General features: G+C 55.3%; 10 protein-coding genes across 10 annotated transcripts; 7 read left to right on the forward strand and 3 right to left on the reverse strand.

Annotated features, from left to right (window-relative positions):
- Positions 1 to 944: 944 nt before the first annotated feature.
- Positions 945 to 2,710, reverse strand: B0T15DRAFT_56834 (regulator of chromosome condensation 1/beta-lactamase-inhibitor protein II). Its single transcript, XM_062870758.1, has 3 exons — positions 2,659 to 2,710; positions 1,897 to 2,606; positions 945 to 1,832 (listed from the first exon to the last, which is right to left on the reverse strand). The coding sequence occupies exons 2-3, from the start codon at positions 2,545 to 2,547 to the stop codon at positions 978 to 980; spliced, it is 1,506 nt and encodes a 501-aa protein (XP_062726728.1). The 5' UTR covers positions 2,548 to 2,606; positions 2,659 to 2,710; the 3' UTR covers positions 945 to 977.
- Positions 2,711 to 2,896: 186 nt separating this feature from the next.
- On the forward strand, positions 2,897 to 4,618 carry B0T15DRAFT_56805 (Quinolinate phosphoribosyl transferase). Its single transcript, XM_062870743.1, has 2 exons — positions 2,897 to 4,064; positions 4,128 to 4,618. The coding sequence occupies exons 1-2, from the start codon at positions 3,245 to 3,247 to the stop codon at positions 4,232 to 4,234; spliced, it is 927 nt and encodes a 308-aa protein (XP_062726729.1). The 5' UTR covers positions 2,897 to 3,244; the 3' UTR covers positions 4,235 to 4,618.
- An 875-nt stretch (positions 4,619 to 5,493) lies between these two features.
- Positions 5,494 to 5,988, forward strand: B0T15DRAFT_56830 (uncharacterized protein). The gene has a single exon (XM_062870755.1). The coding sequence runs from the start codon at positions 5,648 to 5,650 to the stop codon at positions 5,915 to 5,917; it is 270 nt and encodes an 89-aa protein (XP_062726730.1). The 5' UTR covers positions 5,494 to 5,647; the 3' UTR covers positions 5,918 to 5,988.
- A 1,394-nt stretch (positions 5,989 to 7,382) lies between these two features.
- Positions 7,383 to 8,440, forward strand: B0T15DRAFT_56933 (uncharacterized protein). Its single transcript, XM_062870806.1, has 2 exons — positions 7,383 to 8,026; positions 8,082 to 8,440. The coding sequence occupies exons 1-2, from the start codon at positions 7,638 to 7,640 to the stop codon at positions 8,335 to 8,337; spliced, it is 645 nt and encodes a 214-aa protein (XP_062726731.1). The 5' UTR covers positions 7,383 to 7,637; the 3' UTR covers positions 8,338 to 8,440.
- A 726-nt stretch (positions 8,441 to 9,166) lies between these two features.
- Positions 9,167 to 10,707, forward strand: B0T15DRAFT_426718 (uncharacterized protein; the record flags this gene model as incomplete). The annotated part of the gene is made up of 2 exons (XM_062865656.1): positions 9,167 to 9,658; positions 9,710 to 10,707. The coding sequence occupies 2 exons, from the start codon at positions 9,167 to 9,169 to the stop codon at positions 10,508 to 10,510; spliced, it is 1,293 nt and encodes a 430-aa protein (XP_062726732.1). The 3' UTR covers positions 10,511 to 10,707.
- A 1,219-nt stretch (positions 10,708 to 11,926) lies between these two features.
- Positions 11,927 to 13,091, forward strand: B0T15DRAFT_571417 (uncharacterized protein; the record flags this gene model as incomplete). Its single annotated transcript, XM_062870857.1, has 2 exons — positions 11,927 to 12,670; positions 12,735 to 13,091. Exons 1-2 carry the CDS (start codon positions 12,239 to 12,241, stop codon positions 13,089 to 13,091), a joined length of 789 nt encoding a protein of 262 aa, XP_062726733.1. The 5' UTR covers positions 11,927 to 12,238.
- Positions 13,092 to 13,952: 861 nt separating this feature from the next.
- Positions 13,953 to 15,761, forward strand: B0T15DRAFT_519959 (RNA 3'-terminal phosphate cyclase domain-containing protein). Its single transcript, XM_062868466.1, has 2 exons — positions 13,953 to 14,420; positions 14,486 to 15,761. Exons 1-2 carry the CDS (start codon positions 14,267 to 14,269, stop codon positions 15,586 to 15,588), a joined length of 1,257 nt encoding a protein of 418 aa, XP_062726734.1. The 5' UTR covers positions 13,953 to 14,266; the 3' UTR covers positions 15,589 to 15,761.
- An 80-nt stretch (positions 15,762 to 15,841) lies between these two features.
- B0T15DRAFT_387573 (uncharacterized protein) lies at positions 15,842 to 17,535 on the reverse strand (the record flags this gene model as incomplete). Its single annotated transcript, XM_062864393.1, has 3 exons — positions 15,842 to 16,320; positions 16,376 to 17,276; positions 17,359 to 17,535. The coding sequence occupies 3 exons, from the start codon at positions 17,533 to 17,535 to the stop codon at positions 15,842 to 15,844; spliced, it is 1,557 nt and encodes a 518-aa protein (XP_062726735.1).
- A 636-nt stretch (positions 17,536 to 18,171) lies between these two features.
- B0T15DRAFT_56994 (uncharacterized protein) lies at positions 18,172 to 19,625 on the forward strand. The gene is made up of 3 exons (XM_062870823.1): positions 18,172 to 18,244; positions 18,572 to 18,605; positions 18,653 to 19,625. Exon 3 carries the CDS (start codon positions 18,667 to 18,669, stop codon positions 19,450 to 19,452), a length of 786 nt encoding a protein of 261 aa, XP_062726736.1. The 5' UTR covers positions 18,172 to 18,244; positions 18,572 to 18,605; positions 18,653 to 18,666; the 3' UTR covers positions 19,453 to 19,625.
- A 259-nt stretch (positions 19,626 to 19,884) lies between these two features.
- On the reverse strand, positions 19,885 to 20,331 carry B0T15DRAFT_507568 (uncharacterized protein; the record flags this gene model as incomplete). The annotated part of the gene is made up of 2 exons (XM_062867656.1): positions 19,885 to 19,962; positions 20,086 to 20,331. The coding sequence occupies 2 exons, from the start codon at positions 20,329 to 20,331 to the stop codon at positions 19,885 to 19,887; spliced, it is 324 nt and encodes a 107-aa protein (XP_062726737.1).
- Between the last annotated feature and the right edge of the window lie 82 nt (positions 20,332 to 20,413).

The following is a 20,413-nucleotide window of genomic DNA, read 5'->3' on the forward strand; positions in this document are numbered from 1 at the left end:
GTTTTTGCTGGCTCCTTCATGGTCTCTTCTGATCGTTGGGTTACCTCACTCTCGAAACGGCAGATGGAAATGATACAATAGACCAGCAGGGCGGATAGACTCAGAATCCCGCAAGGTAATATTGTTCTGCATGTGGTCTGAGGAGACCTGCTACCTAATTATGATGCTGACCTGCAATCACTGTCCCACACGGGGGATGCGACAACCTACCACGTATCGTACAATACATGTGCTACGGTAACTGAAGGCTGATGTGTGCAATACATTCGCTCATCCCTTGCAGGGGCTGAGTCCCAGCGCAGAGTCGGGCGACGGGGAGAAGCTAAGTTTGCCAAAGGGTACCTAGGTTAGTTGCTACTCGGTTCAGCCGAAGCCGCTCGGGGGATCGCGGTGAAGACAATTACCTAATTACCTGCATACAATAATCAGAGCAAAACCCGGACAGCACAGCTTTCTTACCAGATGCAGTTTTGACTGTTCACAGCAGGCCCCCGCAGGGCCCGGGAGGGCTGATCAAAGCCATGCTCGTCGGGTGGTTTGTGCTTCATCCCTAGGACCAGTTAGCCTGGGATCCCGGGAGTCAGGTACCTTATTAGCCAGCCTATCGGCTTCTCGGGGGTTGTCCTTGTTCGAACTGCGGTGGTTCTCTTTCTCCCGTGCGCCTGACCCTGAACCCTATTCGTTCAACCCATGTCATATGTCTCTCGGTTTAGCAGGTTGGTCTCAGTCTTTTGTTTTTTTGTTTTTTTTCTTTCTTCTTTTTTCTTTTCTATTCTTGCTTGTTCTTCGTCTTTCATTTTCTTCTCCCCACTTCTCCGTGTTTCCTTTGTGTCGTCCCTTCGACGTATATTCAGCATCTTGTTTGAACGTTCTTCCAATTTTGGCTCATTCCTTCTCGGAAGGGTTGGATGATTGCATTCCGCTTCAGGTTTGTCTCTCAAGGGCTCCCAGCTGCAAAAATCTCGTCAAAGAAAATCTTAGTTTGGGGCAGCAAGCTCGCCAATCATGCTGTATTGCGCCCCAGCGCCAACCCACACAAACCGCTTGTCCACAATCGAGGGATGACTGAGCGGTGTGGCGACCTCAACCTCCTCTTCCTTGTGGCCAATCTGTTTGGTAAGGTTGAGACCCCAAGAATAGACCTTGTGGTCCGTGTTGACTGCAAGACTGTGCTCACTTGCTGCTGCCACAAGCGTCGGGGACAATCCCGGGACAGCAGTCGGCACCCTGAGAAAGCTGGGCTTGTCTCTCGAGTCGCGAACGACAAGATCAAGAGGCAGGGTGTCGATCTTGAGACCGGTAGCAAACGAATAGAGACGTCCCCAGGTCAGGCACCTTCCGTCCTCGGTGATTGCCATGCTGTGAAAGTTGCCGCCGGTGATTTGCGTGATCCGCGGGAGGCCTACCAAGCTTTTGACAAGGCTCGGGACAGCAACCGTAAGAGCGAAATCATACGCTGATTCGTATTCGCCGCTGTTGTCGACGACTCCGATCTGGCCAGCGTTGTTAAACCCCCAGCCATACACTAAGCCCGAGCGCTCAATCGCAAAGGAGTGATTGGAGCCGGATCCAATCTCGACGATGCTCTTCAAGTGTGCAACCCTGCGTGGAATGAGGCCTTCCTTATTCCAGTCCACAACCCTCGAGGAGAATCGGCGGCCAAGCTGGCCGTCGGTGCCCCTGCCCCAGGTGTACACGAAGCCATCAGTTGTGAGGGCCAGGACATGGTTGCTTCCACAGCAGAGCTTAACAACATCCTTGACAAAAAGGATGAGAGCAGGTCTGGACTGCACTTTGACGGTTCGTGTGAAGGACAACTTCCCGTCCTCTGACTGCTGAGAGCTTAGCGTGTTGAACACCGGATTACAATGGAGGGAGGGGAGGGGGGAGGCTTACCCGGAAAGTACCCCATCCATACACACGACCGGTGCTGGTCAAGGCAAAGGTGGCATTATCGGTGGCGGCCACTTGTGTGAAGATGGTGTCCGGGGGGATAGCACTCGTATCGACCGGTGATGGCGTGCATTCCTTTGGGTTGAGCTCGCCGTCTTCGTCGCTATCGCTTTCGTCGCCACCCGCGTCCACCAGATTCCCCTCCCAGGACGTGTCACGGCCCAGCGCGCCATGATCGTTGACTCCCCACGTCAGTATCCGGTTGTCCAGCGTGAGGGCAACACCGTGCATCGCGCCAAGGGAGACCTGGACAACGCCCGCAGAACCAGACAGGTACGGGTTCAGGCGCGGTCGCCCGACGTTTCCGGACCTGACCGAGGGCCCCAGGCCGAGCTCGCCACCACTGTTGGCCCCAAGAACGTAGATGTTCAGGGGCTCTGTCGGTCTCCTGTTCGGGACGGGTAATGCGCTGGCAGGGGGTTGCCTCGCTGGCCGTGGCCTTGCAGCCTGGTCCTGGATGAGAGGTTCAGTTGCTGGCGCGATCTTTTGACGTTTCCCTCGGCGATCAGGCGCAGACGCGTCATTCTCGCGCCGCCTCTTAGTAGTGGAGGCAGCCTTCCGGTTTGTGTTTTTGGTCGGCTTCGTCGGTGCCATGTCAGTCGTGATGCAAGTAGCTTGAGATATGCCAGTCGATGCTTAAAGTTACGGAGGTGCTGGAGGACCGTTAGCAAGTAAATAAATAAAGGATGCTTGTCTTGTCCTGACTCGCCCAAACAAAGCTTCGAGATTAGTCATCCAGCCCCTGATGTCCGGTCATTTGTCATCAGCCATGCGTTGCCAGGCCCCCGTTTCCGCCTCAAACTGTGCCACACTGTTGTCTGTCTCAAAAGTCCCAACCGCAGTTTGTTATTAGCATCTGTGTGTATGTACTAGTAGGCGGTGGATTGACAGACATTCATTATGAGCTTGGAGAACCACGAATGTGGATCCCGACTTGGGTCGGGCTGCATGCAGTGGTTGGGGATTGGGGAAGCGGCACTGCAAGATGCAAGATGCCCCTCCTCCTCCACTTCGAGGGCTCCGCTCATAACAACAACTGAAACGCTGTCATACCCTCAGCTGCTACTAACTGCTCTCTCACACCATCATTCCCCAATAATTCTCACCTGTCCACAGCTTACAGTTGTTGGCTTTGAGGCCCTCAGAAAGACACATCCCTTCACAGCTGCCACGGTACCAAACCCGGCACACTGTCGCCGCTTGTTGAAGCGGTTGACTCACAACTAACTGAACGATACCTCATATCCCCCCTCCCCTGCGCTACGATTTATTCACTGCAAACTGTCGCATCATGATTGAGCTCCCTCTCGACCACGGCTCGCTCGAGCACCTCCTCCCGGCCTCCTGGAAGACGCAGATCACCGCCTGGCTCGCCGAGGACACCCCTTCCTTCGACGTAGGCGGCTTTGTGGTCGGCGACGAGCCACGTACGGCCACGCTCTGGGGCAAGTCGTCCGGCATCCTCGCCGGCATCCCCTTCTTCAACGAGGTCTTTGCTCAGTGCGGATGCACGGTCGAGTGGCACTCCCGCGAGGGCTCTCACATCGAGACGCACCATGGCGGCAAGACGGCGCTGGCGACGGTGCGCGGACCCGCGCGGGGCCTGCTGGAGGGCGAGCGTGTGGCGCTCAACATCCTGGCCCGGTGCTCGGGCATCGCGAGCATGAGCCGACGGCTCCTGGTCAACCTGCGCAGCGCGGGCTACAAGGGCATTCTGGCCGGCACGCGCAAGACCACGCCGGGCTTCCGGCTGGTGGAGAAGTATGGTATGTTGGTGGGCGGCGCGGACACGCATCGTATGGATCTGAGCACCATGACCATGCTCAAGGATAACCACGTGTGGAGCCGCGGCAGTATCACCAAGGCCGTCCAGGCTGCCAAGGCGGCAGGAGGGTTTAGCGTGAAGGTTGAAGTCGAGGTGCAGAGCGAGGAGGAGGCCGATGAAGCCATTGCCGCCGGCGCCGACGTTGTCATGCTCGACAACTTCACTGGTGATGGCGTCAAGGTGACGGCGCGGAGCCTCAAGGAGAAGTGGAAGGGCAAGAGAGAGTTTCTGCTTGAGGTGTCAGGGGGGTTGACCGAGGACAACGCCGAGCGCTACATTTGCAACGGTATGTTCTTACACTTCTCAGACTCGGACAAATGGGGAAGCTTGTCCGCTAACATATTCCCAGATGTGGATATCCTTTCTACAAGCTCCATACACCAAGGCGTACGTCACATTGACTTCTCGCTCAAGATCAATGTAGATAAAGGAGATGCCCCGGGGATGCCGAGTTAAAACATGACAAATGGGAAACACGAGCCTTGCTGTGTCAGCCTGTTGAGACATCGTCCACCCGAAAATCACGAAATTACCATGCCATGTCATCTGCATGGCCTTTCTTTCCACATTCGGTTCTGTATGTAGGTGCTACGTCTCTTACTTTCCTGGTAGCGTTAGTGGAACAAGATTTATCGGCGACTACACCGCTTCTTGCTGCAGATCGCCTCTTGCTTCTCTGGGCATCAATGCGAGCCCACTCCTAGTATTAGGTGCAGCGGGAGGGGATGGCCCCGGTGAACGTCGCTGGTTCCAGTATTATGGAAAGGGGGACCTGAAACTGTTAATGCCCACGTGGCGACCGGGACCGGGCTTTAATCAACTACCTGTACAAGCCTTAGTTCCCGATTCGCTGCTGTGTATGCATGTTTGGGGCGCTAAACCCGGCCGACCGAGGAGGCAGCATAAGGAATGCCCTTCTCCACCGTAGGGACCGCGCATACTCAGGTCGGATTTTCCACTTCTTTCTGGTTGCCGGCGATGGCAAGCGTGGCCGCCGGTATTTTTGACACAGTGCCTACCTGCATCACTGCGGCGCGGTTCTCCATCAGCCAGTTAATTTCCCTGTCAAGCCCTTTTCGTTTTGAAGCTTACTGGGACTGGACTGATGACCCTCTTCCTCAACCCGCTCCCATGCTCCTCGAACCCTCGGAATCAAACCAAGATCCCGGTCGGATCCCTGCTCGATCTCAATTTCCACGTGGCGAAGGATCTGAATGCCGGTCGATTCAACGTTAAATTGCGGCTTGGCACCATCCCCGGTTGCCGCTCAACGGTCCCCATCAAGCGCCATTGTCGGCCTACCCCAGCTGCTTGTCAGATTCTGCGCCGTCCGACGCGCTACCATGACGCAATGGAACTGTCCGCCCACTTAAGTCATGACGATGAGTTGATAATCTACTTTTTTAGGACAGAAGATGCTTCCCTTGGCACCACGCGTCCAGTCTCGATCTGCGGTCTTGAAGGTGCAGCCTTAGCATGGATCCTTGTCATCGCGTGGCCGACAAGGGTACATGTAGATGATAGAGAGCATGAAATGGGTGTCAACGTTCCTTGGGGTTGAGCCCAAGTCAAGAACCTTGTTCGAATCATAAGCTCGGTTACCCCTAGCTATCCCGCATTCTAGGTGATGATGCTCCATGACGGCCTAGGCCTGGTGTTGCGTAACCCTTAAGTAGGGTATGCTGCTTGGCTGCTTCCCTGAGCATCTCTCGGCCATGTTCCTCGCTCCCAGCTACGCATTCGCAAGCTCAGGCATCGGAGAACAAGTTGTCTTTTAAAACGACCCCCAGACCTGACACTTCACTGTACGATACAGCCCGCCTCTTTTGTAGTCTGATTATTCCCTTGTGTTCCTGGTGCACTAACAACATGACAGGGAAGGTCATTCAAGCCACACCCAGCCTTATGGACTCCCAAACTAGCTATGCGGACAGAAGCTGGACCATGTCCTTCGTCGAGGCCGCGCAGAGAGAAAGGCGACGAAGGGAAGAACACACGACGGACGTCCAACAGTCAATCCTCGCATATAGATTGGCGGCTGAGCGCAAGATTGAGGATGCCTTTCGAGTCAACTTGTTCGTTCCCTCCAGCGGCCGGCCAACAACGCTACCAGCCCGTCCCAAAACAAAGCCGAAATGACAGAAAAGAAGGACTAAAACTATAAACAAAGGCTGTTCCAGGTAAGTGATGGTGTCACAGATCCTGCGGAGCCGATAAGCTAATTGCTCTGTACAATAATAGCCCCGTACGATAGTTGCTTGCAGATGGTGGATAGTTGATCAGGGCCATCAGAGACATGGTCAGGATCCCGCTCGGGAATTACATAGGCTGCCATAACCTTGTGGCAGATTCTGTATGAACTTAGAAGGGGAAGACCCCCCGTTTAGCATCAAATCGAGGTCTCCTGATTCGTTCTAGCCATTCCCGCAAGGCTTCTTCCGGCCCCGTTGAAGGTCGATTGCGAACAGGACAAAGAGAAAGGGTGAAAATACAGTCATGCTCCGGGTCATAGCGGAGAAGGACTCTTTCTGTCATCTGTCTGTCTAATTGGAGTGCACCCAAGAATGCAACACAGATGCCTGCATACCCGGTACATAACCTTCTCTCACCTGACACTCATGAACATGATAACCCTTTGGCATTATTGCACAGCTGCTCCGGAAGCTTGCTGCCTACGTTGAAATTGGTTCGTGGTGACCGGCCTTTCTGGGTCCCACAAACCCTTGCATCAAGCCGAGTCGCAGCGCCTGTCTGATTCGGCATTTACACGGAGTTAGGGATGTACTACTAGTAAGTTCACAACTTCGCAGCTTATCAGAACCCGGGGATGGAACGCAACTTCCATCCGTTATTATCAGAGGTGCATAGACCGTCCTCATCTTCTCTCGCAGCCTCCTCCCTCGGCCGTGTCACAAATCGACCGGTTCATTAGTGCACCGAGAATGCCAAATGTAAAACGCCAAGTATGGGGTTACTAGTAGGCCGAGGTAGGACGCAGGAGAGCCCCGAGGACGGTTCCATGGTGCAGCCACCCGTTCCAGCGCACAGCGGTCGAAGGCGGGGGCGGTGTGGCTTCTTGCATGCGCCGAGTACGGAAGAAGGCCACGTTACTTCGCCGGTTCCTCCAGGTTCTCATACAGTCGGAATGTTCCCGGGTTCGCCTTTCAGCACTTATTCGTGGCAGCGGAACCACGCAGCAGCCGGTGAGACGAACCCCTGGCACGCCTGCCTGAATGGTCATTGCGCATGCAGACAGAGACGGAGCCGGCGCCGGCGCCACCGTTTGCGTTGCCTTTGCGCTGACTCGGGAGTCCTAACCCGACTTATACACATAGTTGTGATGATCTAAACACAGGTTGCCGTGAATAGTATATGTTACTTATGCAGCATAACAGCTGACGATTTCCTTATCACCCTGTCCTGCACGTTGTCCTCATGGAACAGCATGGATCAGTGGTAACCGCTTCCCCGTGGTTGATCCTCCCCTGTCCCCGACCGAGGAATCCGGGATGTGAAACGACTAGGGTTTCCTAGATAGTCATCTAGCACTAGGCGGATGCCGGTCAACAGACTCGGTAGCGCCAGCCGCCGGTGCGTTGCTGCGGCCGGCGACAGACATTATGCGGCCAAGCAGCCCGGTGCCTCGCTGGCCAACGGGTCACGGCATGAAGATGGAGACATGGGGAAATGGCGGGTTGGACTCCGTCTGGTCATGGTGACATGTACTGGAGCCTATGGTATAAAAGCATGGCCTACCTACGCCCACTGGCGACCGGTCTAGGTAATCAACTCCTAAACTGAACGAACCGTCCAGATCCCAGACATACTTCCCAAGGAGTGCATTCATTCATCAATTCTTATGTCCTCCGCAGGCAACGGCGAGATGCTCTCTTGTGCTACCAGCCTGACTGGGCCTGCTCCTGTTCCAAATACGCCTGAGCCTCTGCTGGCGACGAAATGCGAGTTGCCAGCTCAGGGGGGTAGCAATGCCGTCCCTGACCATACTACCCGGTTCACGCACGAGTCTCGGAACAGCACCGAGGCGGCCGAGTCCAAGTGCCATTCGACAATGATCGCCGAGTCTGCTCCTTCAGGAGAGAAGGCTAACTTAGGCGAGGCCGAGCTTGGAAACGACGACTCTGAAAATGACATGGCTGACAAGAGTCTGTCTTTCGCAAGCTTGTTGGACGAAGAATCTAACAACCTTACCTACTCATGGGCATCCGCGCCAGCCGTGGACTTCTCCAGGTGAATCACTCCCCTCCAGACTCAGCTAAAGGATGTCACTGACCCAAAGACCAAGGCTCCACATTGAAGATAACAGCCAAGCAAACCCTACGGCGAATCGAATGTGGAACGTTGAATCCAGGACGCAACGGGCGTGGCTACTCTTGCACAACCGTCAACACAACAGGGAAGGCCGTAGCGGAGTCCGGCGGTGGCTCGGGGGAGCTGGAGATCCGTATCCGAGACGGAATAGGAGGTTCTCAGAATCTGGCTCGGGTACTGCAGAGGCCTCGGTGAATTCGGGCGAAGAAACGGCAGAAGAGTTGCGTTAGGCTAGTAGATGCCTAGCGGAGAAATACATGCGGGCTTTGTGGGATCTCTCATCCTTTCTTGCTGCCCTGTGTAGGTATTTGGATAGGAGACGGTGGGATTTCTTCACAAGCAAGAGGCCTGCTATTGGCAGAAATTCCATTCGAGACTGGACTTTCGAGACTGCTAACCGAAGGTACCGTACTGAGGTAGTACCTGGCACCTCACTATGGTGTACTACCTAGATGAGGCAAGAATGGGAAGGCGGTAGTCACTGGTGCACTGCGGTAAAGAGGGTGTCCTGAGAAGGAAAGAGCAAAGGACTTTCCCGACCGTCACTCCACATAGCCTCTCACCACTGGGTTCTAGGCACCGAGCATGACTTAACAGGTAGCAGCATGGGATTGTTGAATGATGGAGATCTTCAAAGTCCGCTACTGGCCTTAGGTGTGTCCTCGGACCCGACACAATGCATGGAATTCATGACTGATAGTTTTAGGTTGTCACCCGTTAGAACAAGAGCTTCAATTCACACCTTCCCCCTGAGTCGTTGGATGCCGATTCTGCCTCAGAAAAGGCCCGAAATCCTGCAGTCCAAGTCTCAGTTCACTGTCAGGAAGACAGCCCTCTCGTTGATCTGAAATGTGCCGATGAAATTCCGAGTTTTGTGTGGTGCTACAATCCAAAAGCCACCGTGGCGCATTTCCCTTGCATCTTCCTCATCTCCTTCTTCCCTACCAGACCTCCCCTGGTGAATCCTTATCTCCCATCTTCCAGCTGAGGAAAAGAAAGAAGAACGAGAAACCACAAACGCACTGATTGGCGAAGCCTCTTGGCCAACACGGTATCGTTATGCCTGCAGATTCGGCCTCCTCCTGGACCACCGTCGATGATTTCCTTCAAAGCGGCGACAGCCGGGCCGCCAGGTGTTTCCGACGAACCCAATGGGATCAGGTATGCCTCACTGCCTCGAATGCAAACCGCCATCTAGAATGCGTTGCTCTAGATCAAGTTACAAGCGGGCTCAACAACGTTGTTCGCCTGCTTGAGTTCTCCGACCGGAGTCGCTGGGGAGCCCGGGTCCGGATCAAGATCGCAGACGACGCCGAGCTCGAGACTGAGGTTGCAACAATGCAATACATCAAGGAGCATTCCGACTTGCCTATTCCCAGAGTCTTTGCATACGCCCTCGACGAGAATAACCCAGCGGCAGTTGCGTACATGCTGATCGAAGTCCTCCCCGGCATCGTCGCCATGGACGCCCTTGGCGGCTACGAGCTGCACCGTGGCGTGATACCCACGCAGTACCGTCGACAATTCTATCGCTCAGTGGCAACATGCCATGTTCGTCTAAGCTTCTCATGATTGATTCGATCAGGGGCTTACATTCACTAGGTTCAGATAACCTCCATACGACTCCCAAAGTTTGGCACCATTGTTCGAAATCGAGAGGGAGGATACGAGCTCGGCCCCTTACCAGGGATCGGCGGCCCGTTCAACACAGCAGCTGCTTTTTTCGAGGCTTGGGCTGACAACGTCAAATTCAAGTGGGACAACGAGACTATTGGGCGCATGATGCAGAGAGGACCGATTCCAGCGGAGTGGATGATTTCTATCATCAACAAGTTCCCATCACAGATCAAAGCGATGGCTAGCCGGCTTTCCGCAAGCAACAATGGACCGTTTCCCCTATGCTACGACGATTTCCTCCATAGTAATATCATGGTTGACGAGAACAGTTTCGATGTCACGGGCATCATCGACTGGGAAGGGGCATGTACAGTACCCTGGGAGGTAATTGCGTTTCCCGAGTTCCTTCAGGCCATGCCCGTCTCCTTCGACCTCCCTCAGAAATATGACCGAGATAGGCAACCCCTTGATGAAGGAGTGAGGCAGACATGGCGTGAGCGGCAGGAATACATTGAGATGGTGAAGTCAGCGGAACTTGAAGACCACCTGCTCTCGACTTGTCTCAGTAGCAATAAGAACCAGGCTCTGGCCTATGCGTACGGGGCTTTTACTAGCATTGGGAAGTTGGGCTTCTATGATAGAGTTATAGAACAGATAGAGAGGGAGAGCTGGAATCTCCAGAATCGAACGGGTTGCCGACCGGGCCATCGCCCGAATTACATAGGAAAAGGCATTCCACTAGTGGAGGGGAGAGGAGTTGAAAGCAGAAAATGGTTGTTCCACTAGATCGTCCTAATGGGTCTGCTCCTCTTCCTGCTATATCCAGCGTGTGGGCCGCCTTTGGCTACCTTCGGTTCGTTCAAACTCGGCTTCGATTAAGGGCACCTGCTTTAGAATCCACTACAGCAGAAGACGCTGGCGGCGTAGATTTCTCTTCGCCCCTAGTCTCTGAGGCACAGACCTTACTCTCGTGAGCGTTGGTGGTTATAGTGGGCCCGGGTGGCTAGTGTGGCTAGGTGGCTGGTGGAGATATACTACCGGACTTATACCAAACGCGCACTGAGTAAAGTGTGACCGAACCTCGGCAGTCCTGCCTCTGAAAGGGTTCGCCGGTCGAAGGTATCTGCTGGTCGGGCTGTAGGTCTCGGTGAAGCCAAAGGGTTCACAACACTGCAATCCGCAATGTCTGCATAGTAGAGTAGCCTGTAACCTACTGCTTGAGTTGCTTACTAAGGAAGCTAGCTATCTGAATGAGTGACAGATTGGTAGAACTATATATAGCTTCCTCCTCTAGGTACCCTCGTACCTGAATCTCCTGGATCGATGTTATCGAACACCGATCCATCGATCCATCCCCGCTCGATTGGCTCGAACCTCGATCCTATCGATCCCATTCTTATTGGTCCGTCTAGGACTGGAAAGTTATAGATTAACCTGTAGAGGCTAGTAGATGCCGACCTATATAGTTAGCAGGCAGCGCCCGTGTCTAATTATTAGGGACTAGGAAGGACCAATAAGGATCAGGGAGATTAGGAACAATGCCAAGAACAATTGTTCCCAAGGAACAACGCCAAGGAGCATTGTTCTAGATAGAACAATAGGAACGACAATTGTTCCAAATGTTCCAGAGACCTAGGTATAGGGAAACCTAGGGAGGAAGCCGTATATAGTTCTACCATTCTGTTATTCAGATAGCTAGCTTCCTTAGTAAGCAACTCAAGCAGTAGGTTACAGGCTACTCTACTATGCAGACATTGCGGATTGCAGTGTTGTGAACCCTTTGGCTTCACCGAGACCTACAGCCCGACCAGCAGATACCTTCGACCGGCGAACCCTTTCAGAGGCAGGACTGCCGAGGTTTCTTCACACCATGCGATCTTCCCGATGGGCAGATCCTTGATGCGCATTGTCACCATAATATCGTCGAGCTGATGGGCTTCATCACTCGGACAGGCCTTGACTGCCCTTTGTAGAGGCACTGACCAACCGAAATGGCGTGTTTGGATCTGTCCAAGGCAGCCCGAGTTATAACTTATAACTTATATGCCGAATCCTCTTCGATAATGGGCCCTACGAACCGATGCTTCAGATCTTAGGGCAAGGTCGATGAGAATGGAACGATCGTCTCCTGCACATGCAGGACGGCATGACCAGGCTGCTGTCCCGACCAACCATAGAACGGAGCAGCGCCCGCCTCAACACCACCATCCTCCTGCTGATGGACCCAGTTTCCTGTTGTGACTTATGCTTTAAGAGCGATGTGTCACATCGGTGGCGCGAGGGAACCAATAGCATAGCGATAGACGGCGGAAGCTAGGAAACAAGCCTGGAGTATCTCACATATGTCCCGGTCAGGTTATGCGCAAGACGTTTGTCTAGTACATATCTTCCAGGTTGTTTTGGTTCGCCGCTCGCCGTCATCCCATCAAGCTTACACCACCATCCAGTGAACCATCTCGCAAGATCGAGCTGACAGCACCATATCCAACGAAAAGCTTGCCGTCCCCAATCATCATGTCGCTAGCTCATACGCAACTTCCTGGCCCGTATCAAGATGCTCTCCCGGCTGACCCCCGCGACTGGGTCGTTGATGACGCCGTCCTCAGCACAGTCCCTTCCAGCACTGGCTTTCCCCCTCCGGTGGAAGAAACGTTCTACGGATGGACGAGCAACTTCGCCGACGCCAATGTGCTGCTCGCCTCTCTGAGCCAGAGCACAGGAGAATACCACTTTTGCGGAGAGGATGGCCAACTCGTCATGCCAGTCCCGATGGGCAGTGTCTACGGAAGCGGCGAAACCCAGACCATCAACTTGGCAGCTCCCGCCGTAGCAACCGCCATGCAAGATCCACCATGGAACCCTGTGCCATGCGAGTCACACCATCATCTGGCCTGTTCGGTGCTGTCAACCGCCCAGGGACCAGTGATAATGGATCCCGCGTCCGAGGTTACACAGCTGCCCCTGAATCCCATCTTGTCGGGACCGCCGTTATCTGAGTTGCATCTGCCAGGCGGCTCCAATCACAGAGCAGCACTCGCCGCCGAGCGAATGGAGGGGGCAGCTGCAACACACCATCACCAGTTCGCTCCCACCACGAGACGACCCCATCTGGAAAAACCTCAAGAAGCAGAGGCTGCGGGCCGGCCGCCGCAGGACCGAGACCAGAAACCGCAATAGAAACCGAGAAAAGGAGGAGCGGATCAAGTCCACGTCCGAGCAGCTGGAGAGAAAGCGTGCCGACCTCGTCGCCCAGGAGAAGGCCCTGAAGGAGGAGAGGCTCATCCTCATCGAGGAGCTCCTGGCTCATGCTCACTGCAATGACAGTGCTATTAGCGAATACCTGGCGATGGCTTCCAAGGACGTGTGAGATTGTCACGATTTTCTATTCCGTCTTTGTCTTATAGTAGATGTGGCCAGTGACCAAAGCCGTAAGTGCAGTGTCGAGAAAGCCAGACAGCGTTACCTCGAGAAGAGATCTCAGAATTGGAAAGCTGGCTCGGCGGCGACCGTGTTGGAAGCTTCGCCCGGTCTCTGGTATCCGTAGGTCTTCTTAGTTTCCGACTCTATCACAGACGCAATGCCGGCGAGTCCCTTGGTACGTATGTACCTGGAGCTTTAGGGCGCAGGGTCCGCGCAACCCGAAGCGGGTTGCCGTGTGGGACGGTATGCAATTGCTTGTCATCGTCTCAACCATGCTTCAAGCTTTCCTGGATGTCCCGGACGGCCATGTAACTTAATCAGTAATGTCAAATCGGTCATGGGCGATATGACATCCAAGAATGGGAGGCGGCTAGAAGCGGATGACGTCTATGCTACTTAGTATGTGGATGGGGTCAGTTCGTGCGGATGAACAGTCCGTGGTACGCAACAGAAGTGGCCCCCCTGAGGCTGTTGTTGACTCAGAAAGCCTTGATTGAGCAAAGCGTTGGTGCATAGAAGGTATGACACGCATTAAGAGTTGGGCACAGTATGTTGGCCGGCGCGAGATGCCGAGTCTAGCAAGTCGACTCGAGTGAATGGCTGTGGCGTTTGTGTAGCCCCGACGTAAGTTCGAGGCAGACGGGAAGAGTCAAGTTGGCGGACTGCGATTAGGTGATGGCATGGCACCAAACGTGTTGCAGGTTTATTACCTGGTAGTGATGCCTGGGGCACTGTGCACTGCCAGCTGCAGGGGGCCGGCGACTGACTCAAACGGGAAGGAAGCAGCACCAAATCTGTCGACAGGTACCTTATTTATGTCTTTCGGTATGCAGCAGACCAAAAATTCATGTATGGAATTTATTCCGGCAAAGAGGATTTGAGCTGTACCACTCGGGGGCACTTACATGCTTCACATCCCCGCACCTTCCCCAATTCCATCCGTCTTCTCCAACTGAACCTTGATCGAGAGCACTCTGGTAACACAAAGCCAACTCACACCAAAGTCGCTCACACAACTGAGCGACAGCCACCAAACAAGCACAAAACAACCTAAGCCCCCTCATATTTCCCACATCCGCTTAACAAACAGGCATAGACAGGACAGAGACAACCGACCTCAAAATGACAAAGCAAACACCGGCCATCGAGCTAGACGGCCGAACGGGGGAAGGCGGCGGACAGCTTGTGCGCATAGCTTGCGCCCTGGCAGCAGTCGCTACTCTGCCCATCCGCATCACCCACGTCCGCGGCAATCGCGAAGGATCACGAGGCGGAGGTATTATGTGTCTCCATTTTTCTTTTTCACTGGCATACCAGCTCAGAGTAACCGACAAACTGCAGGCCTCAAATCCCAACATGTGACCGCCATAGAGTACCTGGCTGCCGCCACCGCAGCTGAAGTCGATGGTCTCTCGGTCGGTAGCCACACGCTAGAATTCACTCCGAGGCTACGACCCTCCCAGCTCCAGAACCGCACCATCAAGATCAGCGCCGACTCACCCGCTGCCTCCACGCTCCTCATCTTCCAGGCCATCTTCCCTTTTCTGCTGTTCGCCGGCAACGATAAAGGTGAGCCGATAACGCTGAAAATATCCGGCGGGACCAACGTATCGTTCTCGCTGTCGTTCGAGTATCTGGACCAGGTTCTCCTTCCGGTTCTGCAGGACGCCTTCGGGATTACCGTCCAGAGGAGGTTGATTTCGCGAGGGTGGAGCTTGGGCAAACAGCAGAGAGGGACGGTGGAGTTCAAGTTCAGGCCCTTGAAGCCGGGTGAGACGATCAAGCTCAAGGAGAGCTCCGTTTACGCGGGGGGAAAGTTGCTACCGACTGTGGACAACATCGAGGAGATTGACGTCTCAATGATAGTCCCTGCTGGGATGCATGATACCCTGAGGAGTGATCTCGAGGTCGCCCTGGGAGACCTGTTCTATGGCGTGGAGGTCAACTACAAGATCGTGGAGGATAGTGGTGCTGATTCAAGGATATATGTCCTGCTCGTCGCCAAGGCGGGAATGGTCCGCTGGGGCAGGGACATGCTCAGATCAGCGCCCAAGGCTAAGAGCAAGGGGGGCAACCGGCCCACGGTCCAGTTGTGCGCGGGCCTCGCGCAGGAGATAGCTAGGGAGTTGTATGACGAGGTATCGGCCGGCGGGATCGTGGATGAGTTCTTGCAGGACCAGCTCGTCATTTTCCAGGCATTGGCCGAGGGTAAGACATCGTTTCCCCGGGGCGAGGATAAGAGCAGCCTTGAGCGAGCGATGGAAGACCTGGGGATCGATGGGAAGAGGTTGCGCAAGGAGAAGACGGACCGGCCGATCGGCGAAGGCAGTACGCACACGACAACGGCGCGGTGGGTGACGGCGCAGTTGCTGCCCCGTGTGGGGTGGTACAACAAGGGATATGTCTGCGAGGGCGTCGGCATGCACATGGCTAAGGCAGAATGAGGGCGGTCTCTTGGTGAAACCCATCAGTAATGCGTTTTTGATTTCGTCATTCGGAAGGGCAGGGCTGAATGCCTGACAGCGATTTCTGGCCAGCGGAGCGTTAGTTTCTCATACCGGAGCGGGAGCGTAATGAGAATAAATAGAGCATACCCAACGCAATGCATAGAATTCATGCTAGATACTTTGGGAAAATCACTGGACGAGGCATGTATACACCACGGGGCCTTCGACACTTACACATCATATTCGTCGTTCACGCCATTAATCTATACCGCTCGTAAGCCTCGGACTCCTTCTGTCGAGCCTCAACAAGCTCGATCACCTCGCGGCTGTAGAGGTCCTTGAGACTCTTATCCCCCTGAAGAATCTTCTTTTGATGTCTTGTGGCTTCTTCCTTGGTCATGCAGACCAGATCGCGGAGCCTGAGGTTGGATGACTTCTGCTCAGCGCTCTCCTCTCCGATCCGGACGAGGGTGGTCCCCCGGGGCTTCTTCCACCGGATCAGCACGAGCTTTGTCGGAATGCCCGTGACGGCACTCCTGCCCCTGAATACTTCTTCCACCAGGAAGGCTATATCTCCCGGCGTGATCGGAACCTTTAGGCCCACGCACACGTCCGTCCGGGTGCCTTCGATCATGCGGACAATTTTCTCCTCGCTGGCTTGGACGTACGCCAAGATGGCATCATACATCTTGTCGCGAGCTTTGGCGGGTTGGTAGTCCATGGGATAGCCTGTAGGAAAGTCAGCATAGTCAGCGCGGCGACGGAGGCACGCATGCAAACCCACCTGTGATCTTGAGAATGACGTGGTTTGCCACAGTGTACCCGAAAACAGCAGGCATGGTTCCCAGAACTGGCAAGATTCGCACCCGAAAATCCGGTAGCACGCCCAGATCGCCAACGGATCCCTTCTGGAACTCCTCCTCGGGCAACGGCAGCAGCGCAGCCTTGCCCTCACCCATCTTCTCAGTCGAGTACACAACCGGAATGCCGCTGCTTACGCCGAGCAGCTTCAACCTCCTCCTCGTCGCCCTTGACAGCCCGTCTTCAGAACTGGCCCCGATATCCCCCACCATAACCCTCGTGGGATCACTCTTCGTCCCGGCTCCCATGGCTGAAATCACTGGCAGCCCGTGGTCGTGGCAATATTTGAGCAGTTCGACCTTGCTCTCAATATTATCGATTGCGTCGATGACGAAATCCGGCCGCCTCCCTTCCCCCTCCTTCCCCTCCTCGCCATCCACGCCGACCCACTCCTGCAGCAGCTGCCCCGCGACGCTGCCATCGAACTTCTGCAGTCGCAGATCGAAGCGTACCCACGGCGCGACCGCCACCAGCCTCCGCTGCAGCACCTGCACCTTGGGCAGGCCCACATCCGCCAGCGTCGCCACCGCGTGCCGGTTCAGGCTGCTCAGCGTGACCTGGTCGAAGTCGACGAGCCGGAGGCGCGCGACGCCCGAGCGGGCCAGCGCGGCGCACGCGTGCGACCCGACGCCGCCGCAGCCCACGACCACGACGAAGGCGTCGCGCAGCTTGCGCAGCCCGTCCTCGCCCAGGAACACGCGGTTGCGCGCGAGCTGCTCAAGGATCAGCTCGTCGTCCCAGTCGCCGTTCTGCGCGCGCTGGGCGAGCGCCTGGTTGTGCTCGTCTTCGGTATCGGGTCGCGGCAGGGGCCCGACGCGCGTTACCTAGAAGGAATCGGGGCAGGGTCAATTACAGCAGGTTCGGTTTAGGAGACCTTGTGGGCGGTGAAAAGGGGAGAGTATGTACCGATTGTAACGCGGGCTCGTCATCGTCGTACTGGGGGATGGATCCCTTTAGACGAGAGACGCGGTCATTTCGTTGCAGGCGCTGGTAGCTCAGGATTGTGCCGGCTGCGACGGCCGCGGACACCAAGGCGGTCGCGGCCAGCTGCACTCTGGGGTTGGATACCAGGGAGGAGTCCATTGGGTTCTGTTGCGGACGGACAGCGTTCCTCTCTATTGGATCTGGACACTCATTTGAGCCCTTCTCCGGGATATGGCAGGGGATTGAGTGGCTTGTGATTGTATCGCGATTGGATGTTGGATTCCAATACCTACAAATTCCGTCCGGAGTGATGATGAATCCAACGGGTATCAAAATTCTTGAGACGGCCCGCGGCTTCCAGGTTCCATCCCATTTCGTCATCCTAGTCCCGCACAGTGACACTGTCAGGGGTAAGTGCCCCTCCGCCCCACTGAAGCGCTGAAACTTCTTGGCGGTCTTGCTGGTAAAGCTCTAGTCCCTCCGGCCTTATTCATCACAACAATTTATCTCACTCCACAGACTCATCACCTCACCATTACCTGTCTCCAGATACGCACCCCGAGTTAACTGGCCCTGGCGGACGAATCTCGCGACTGGACAGTATTTGTGATGGGCGACGTGTATCAAACAACCGCCCCGTGGTTGTCGCTGCCATGAATTCGTCTTCATGTTGATCTCGGTTGCCCTCTGCGATATCTTCGGTCAGGGAGTAAGGCCGGTAGTTATCTCGTCCATATTGCCACCGGGCGGTAGAGGAATGGAGATGGTTGACAGAGGGAATCACCGGGGTTTTGCCCTTCGTCGCCTTAGCTCCCAGGATCCGTTGAAGAGATGTTCGGCATCTATTAACTCGGGTGGTCGTATTCGGGTTCGTTCCCCTCTCATCCCAGCAATTAGCTCTCGCATTCGAATCCGGTTTACGACTCCATGTCTTCATCTCACTGGTCCCGATGGAGGGTTCCATGCAGGTGGGCACACGCGGGCTGTATGGAAGATGCCAAGCAGTCAACTTCCTGTGTATGTAGAGGACGTGGTCAACTCCGTCGAGACTCCTAGCGACATGCCCGCCCATCTCCGCTCCTCTACCCCGCAATCAGGGGCTCGGAGGTTGCAAACTCCCCGCGGTTGCCCAGAGACTTGATCCGCTGGGACTATAAGAAGGAGATCCGGACCTCTTTAGGTTGACACACAGCAGGTTAGCCAGTGATCTATCTATCTGTATCTTCAAGGTATTGGCGACACTCTCCACAGCCACAGCTAAGACTAACCAGCGCAGCAGAGGCAACCAAGATGACTTCCGCTGAGGGCAAGACAGTTATCATCACAGGCGCCGCTGGCGGTCTCGGCAAGGCCATCGCGGACGCCTTCCTCGCAGCAGGTGCCAATGTCGTGATCTGCGACGTCAACCCGCAGCGCATCTCCACGGCCGAGGAGGAATGGACCAAATCACATGCCGGCAAGTTCCTCGCACAACAGACCGACGTCTCGGACGAAGCCGCCGTACAGAAGCTCGTCGATGCCGCCGTGGCCAAGTTTGGCCGCCTCGATGTCCTCGTCAACAACGCCGGCGTCATGGACGACTTCTCGCCCGTCGGTGCTTGCTCCAAGGAGAAATGGGACCGCGTCCTCAACATCAACCTGAACGGGCCCTTCCTCACGTCCAAGGCGGCCATCGCCCAGTTCGAGAAGCAGGAGCCTGTCGGTGGGCTCATCATCAACATCGGCTCCAATGCCAGCTACCATGGGTTCAAGGCTGGCGCCGCTTACACCGTCTCCAAGGCCGGCGTCATGGCCCTGACCAAGAACACGGCCGGCTTCTATGGGGACAAGGGCATCTACTGCGTTGCCCTGCTCCTCGGGGGGATGGCCAGCACGAACATAACGGACGCGTTCGCCCAGGGCTTGCATACGGAGATGTTCCAAAAGATCCAGGCGTCACAGTCGCAGTTTGCGCCCCATAAGGATCTTCCCGTGCAGAGCGTGGCCAAGTACTGCCTGTTCCTGACAGATAAGGACATCGCTCCGAGTGCCAACGGTTCCTGCATTGTGTTCAACAACAACTGGCCTGAGGCGTAAGGGGGGGTTGTGCTGGAATGCGGACATGGTGTGGATGAGGGAGCTTGGGCTTCGTGTTCCACTCAGGAGGAATGTAGAAGTAAACAAAAACAGTACAGATACCCAGCCAGCTACCTATCTTGTTCTGGCCTCAGTCACAAATGTCAAGCAAAAGCAGGTCTGGCACCATTATCCATTCACTTCCCTGAAACACTATCGCGACTACGGATACGTCAGATCTGCATAAGGGGGGGCAAGAGAGAGTGTCGAAGAGGAAGCAAGCCAAGAACCCAAGCCCACCTAGCAGACCGCTCACAAATCAAAGCCAGTCCCACCAAACAACCATCTGTTTTGCCATATCCAAAATTCAACAATTCCCCCGCCCTATCCTTAGACACACATCCATCCCCTCACCGTTGCCGTTGCGGAGAGATGGCGCGCGGCATTTATCCTTTAGGCGGGAAGGCAGTAGGGGCTGCCATTCTGGTAGTTGTAGACGCAGCGGGTGCCGTAAGTGCAAGAACCGCCATACTAATTTGTTTTTCCCCCTCGTCAGCGATCGGTCGTCACCCACTTCTTGTTTGTAAAGAGTGAAAGAATGAATGTGAGGGGGCGAGAGAGAGAGAGAGAGAGAGAGAGAGAGAAAACACTTACGACCCACGAGCCGGAGTAGTCGCAGATGCGCCAGCCGCTGTTGTCGGTGGTGCACGAGTAGCTGCCGGGACGGCAGGGGGGGTACGGAGGGTACCAGCCCTGCGCGTTCGCGCCGACGCCGGCGGCGGCAGCTTGGGCCTGGGCCTGGGCCTGGGGCGCGGTCTGGGCCTCGTTGTTGTTGGTGTTGGCGTTGGCGTCGGCGGCGATGGCGGTGGCGGCCAGGGCGAGGATGGCGAAGAACTCCATTTTCGTTGAGGTTTATTGGCTGAGTCTCAAAGAGTGATTTTGTATTGTTCGTGACTGTCAAGTGGAAGTGTTTGACGATGTG

This window comes from Chaetomium strumarium, assembly GCF_033439665.1.
Source record: "Chaetomium strumarium strain CBS 333.67 chromosome Unknown B0T15scaffold_1, whole genome shotgun sequence".
Classification (NCBI taxonomy): Eukaryota; Fungi; Ascomycota; class Sordariomycetes; order Sordariales; family Chaetomiaceae; genus Chaetomium; species Chaetomium strumarium.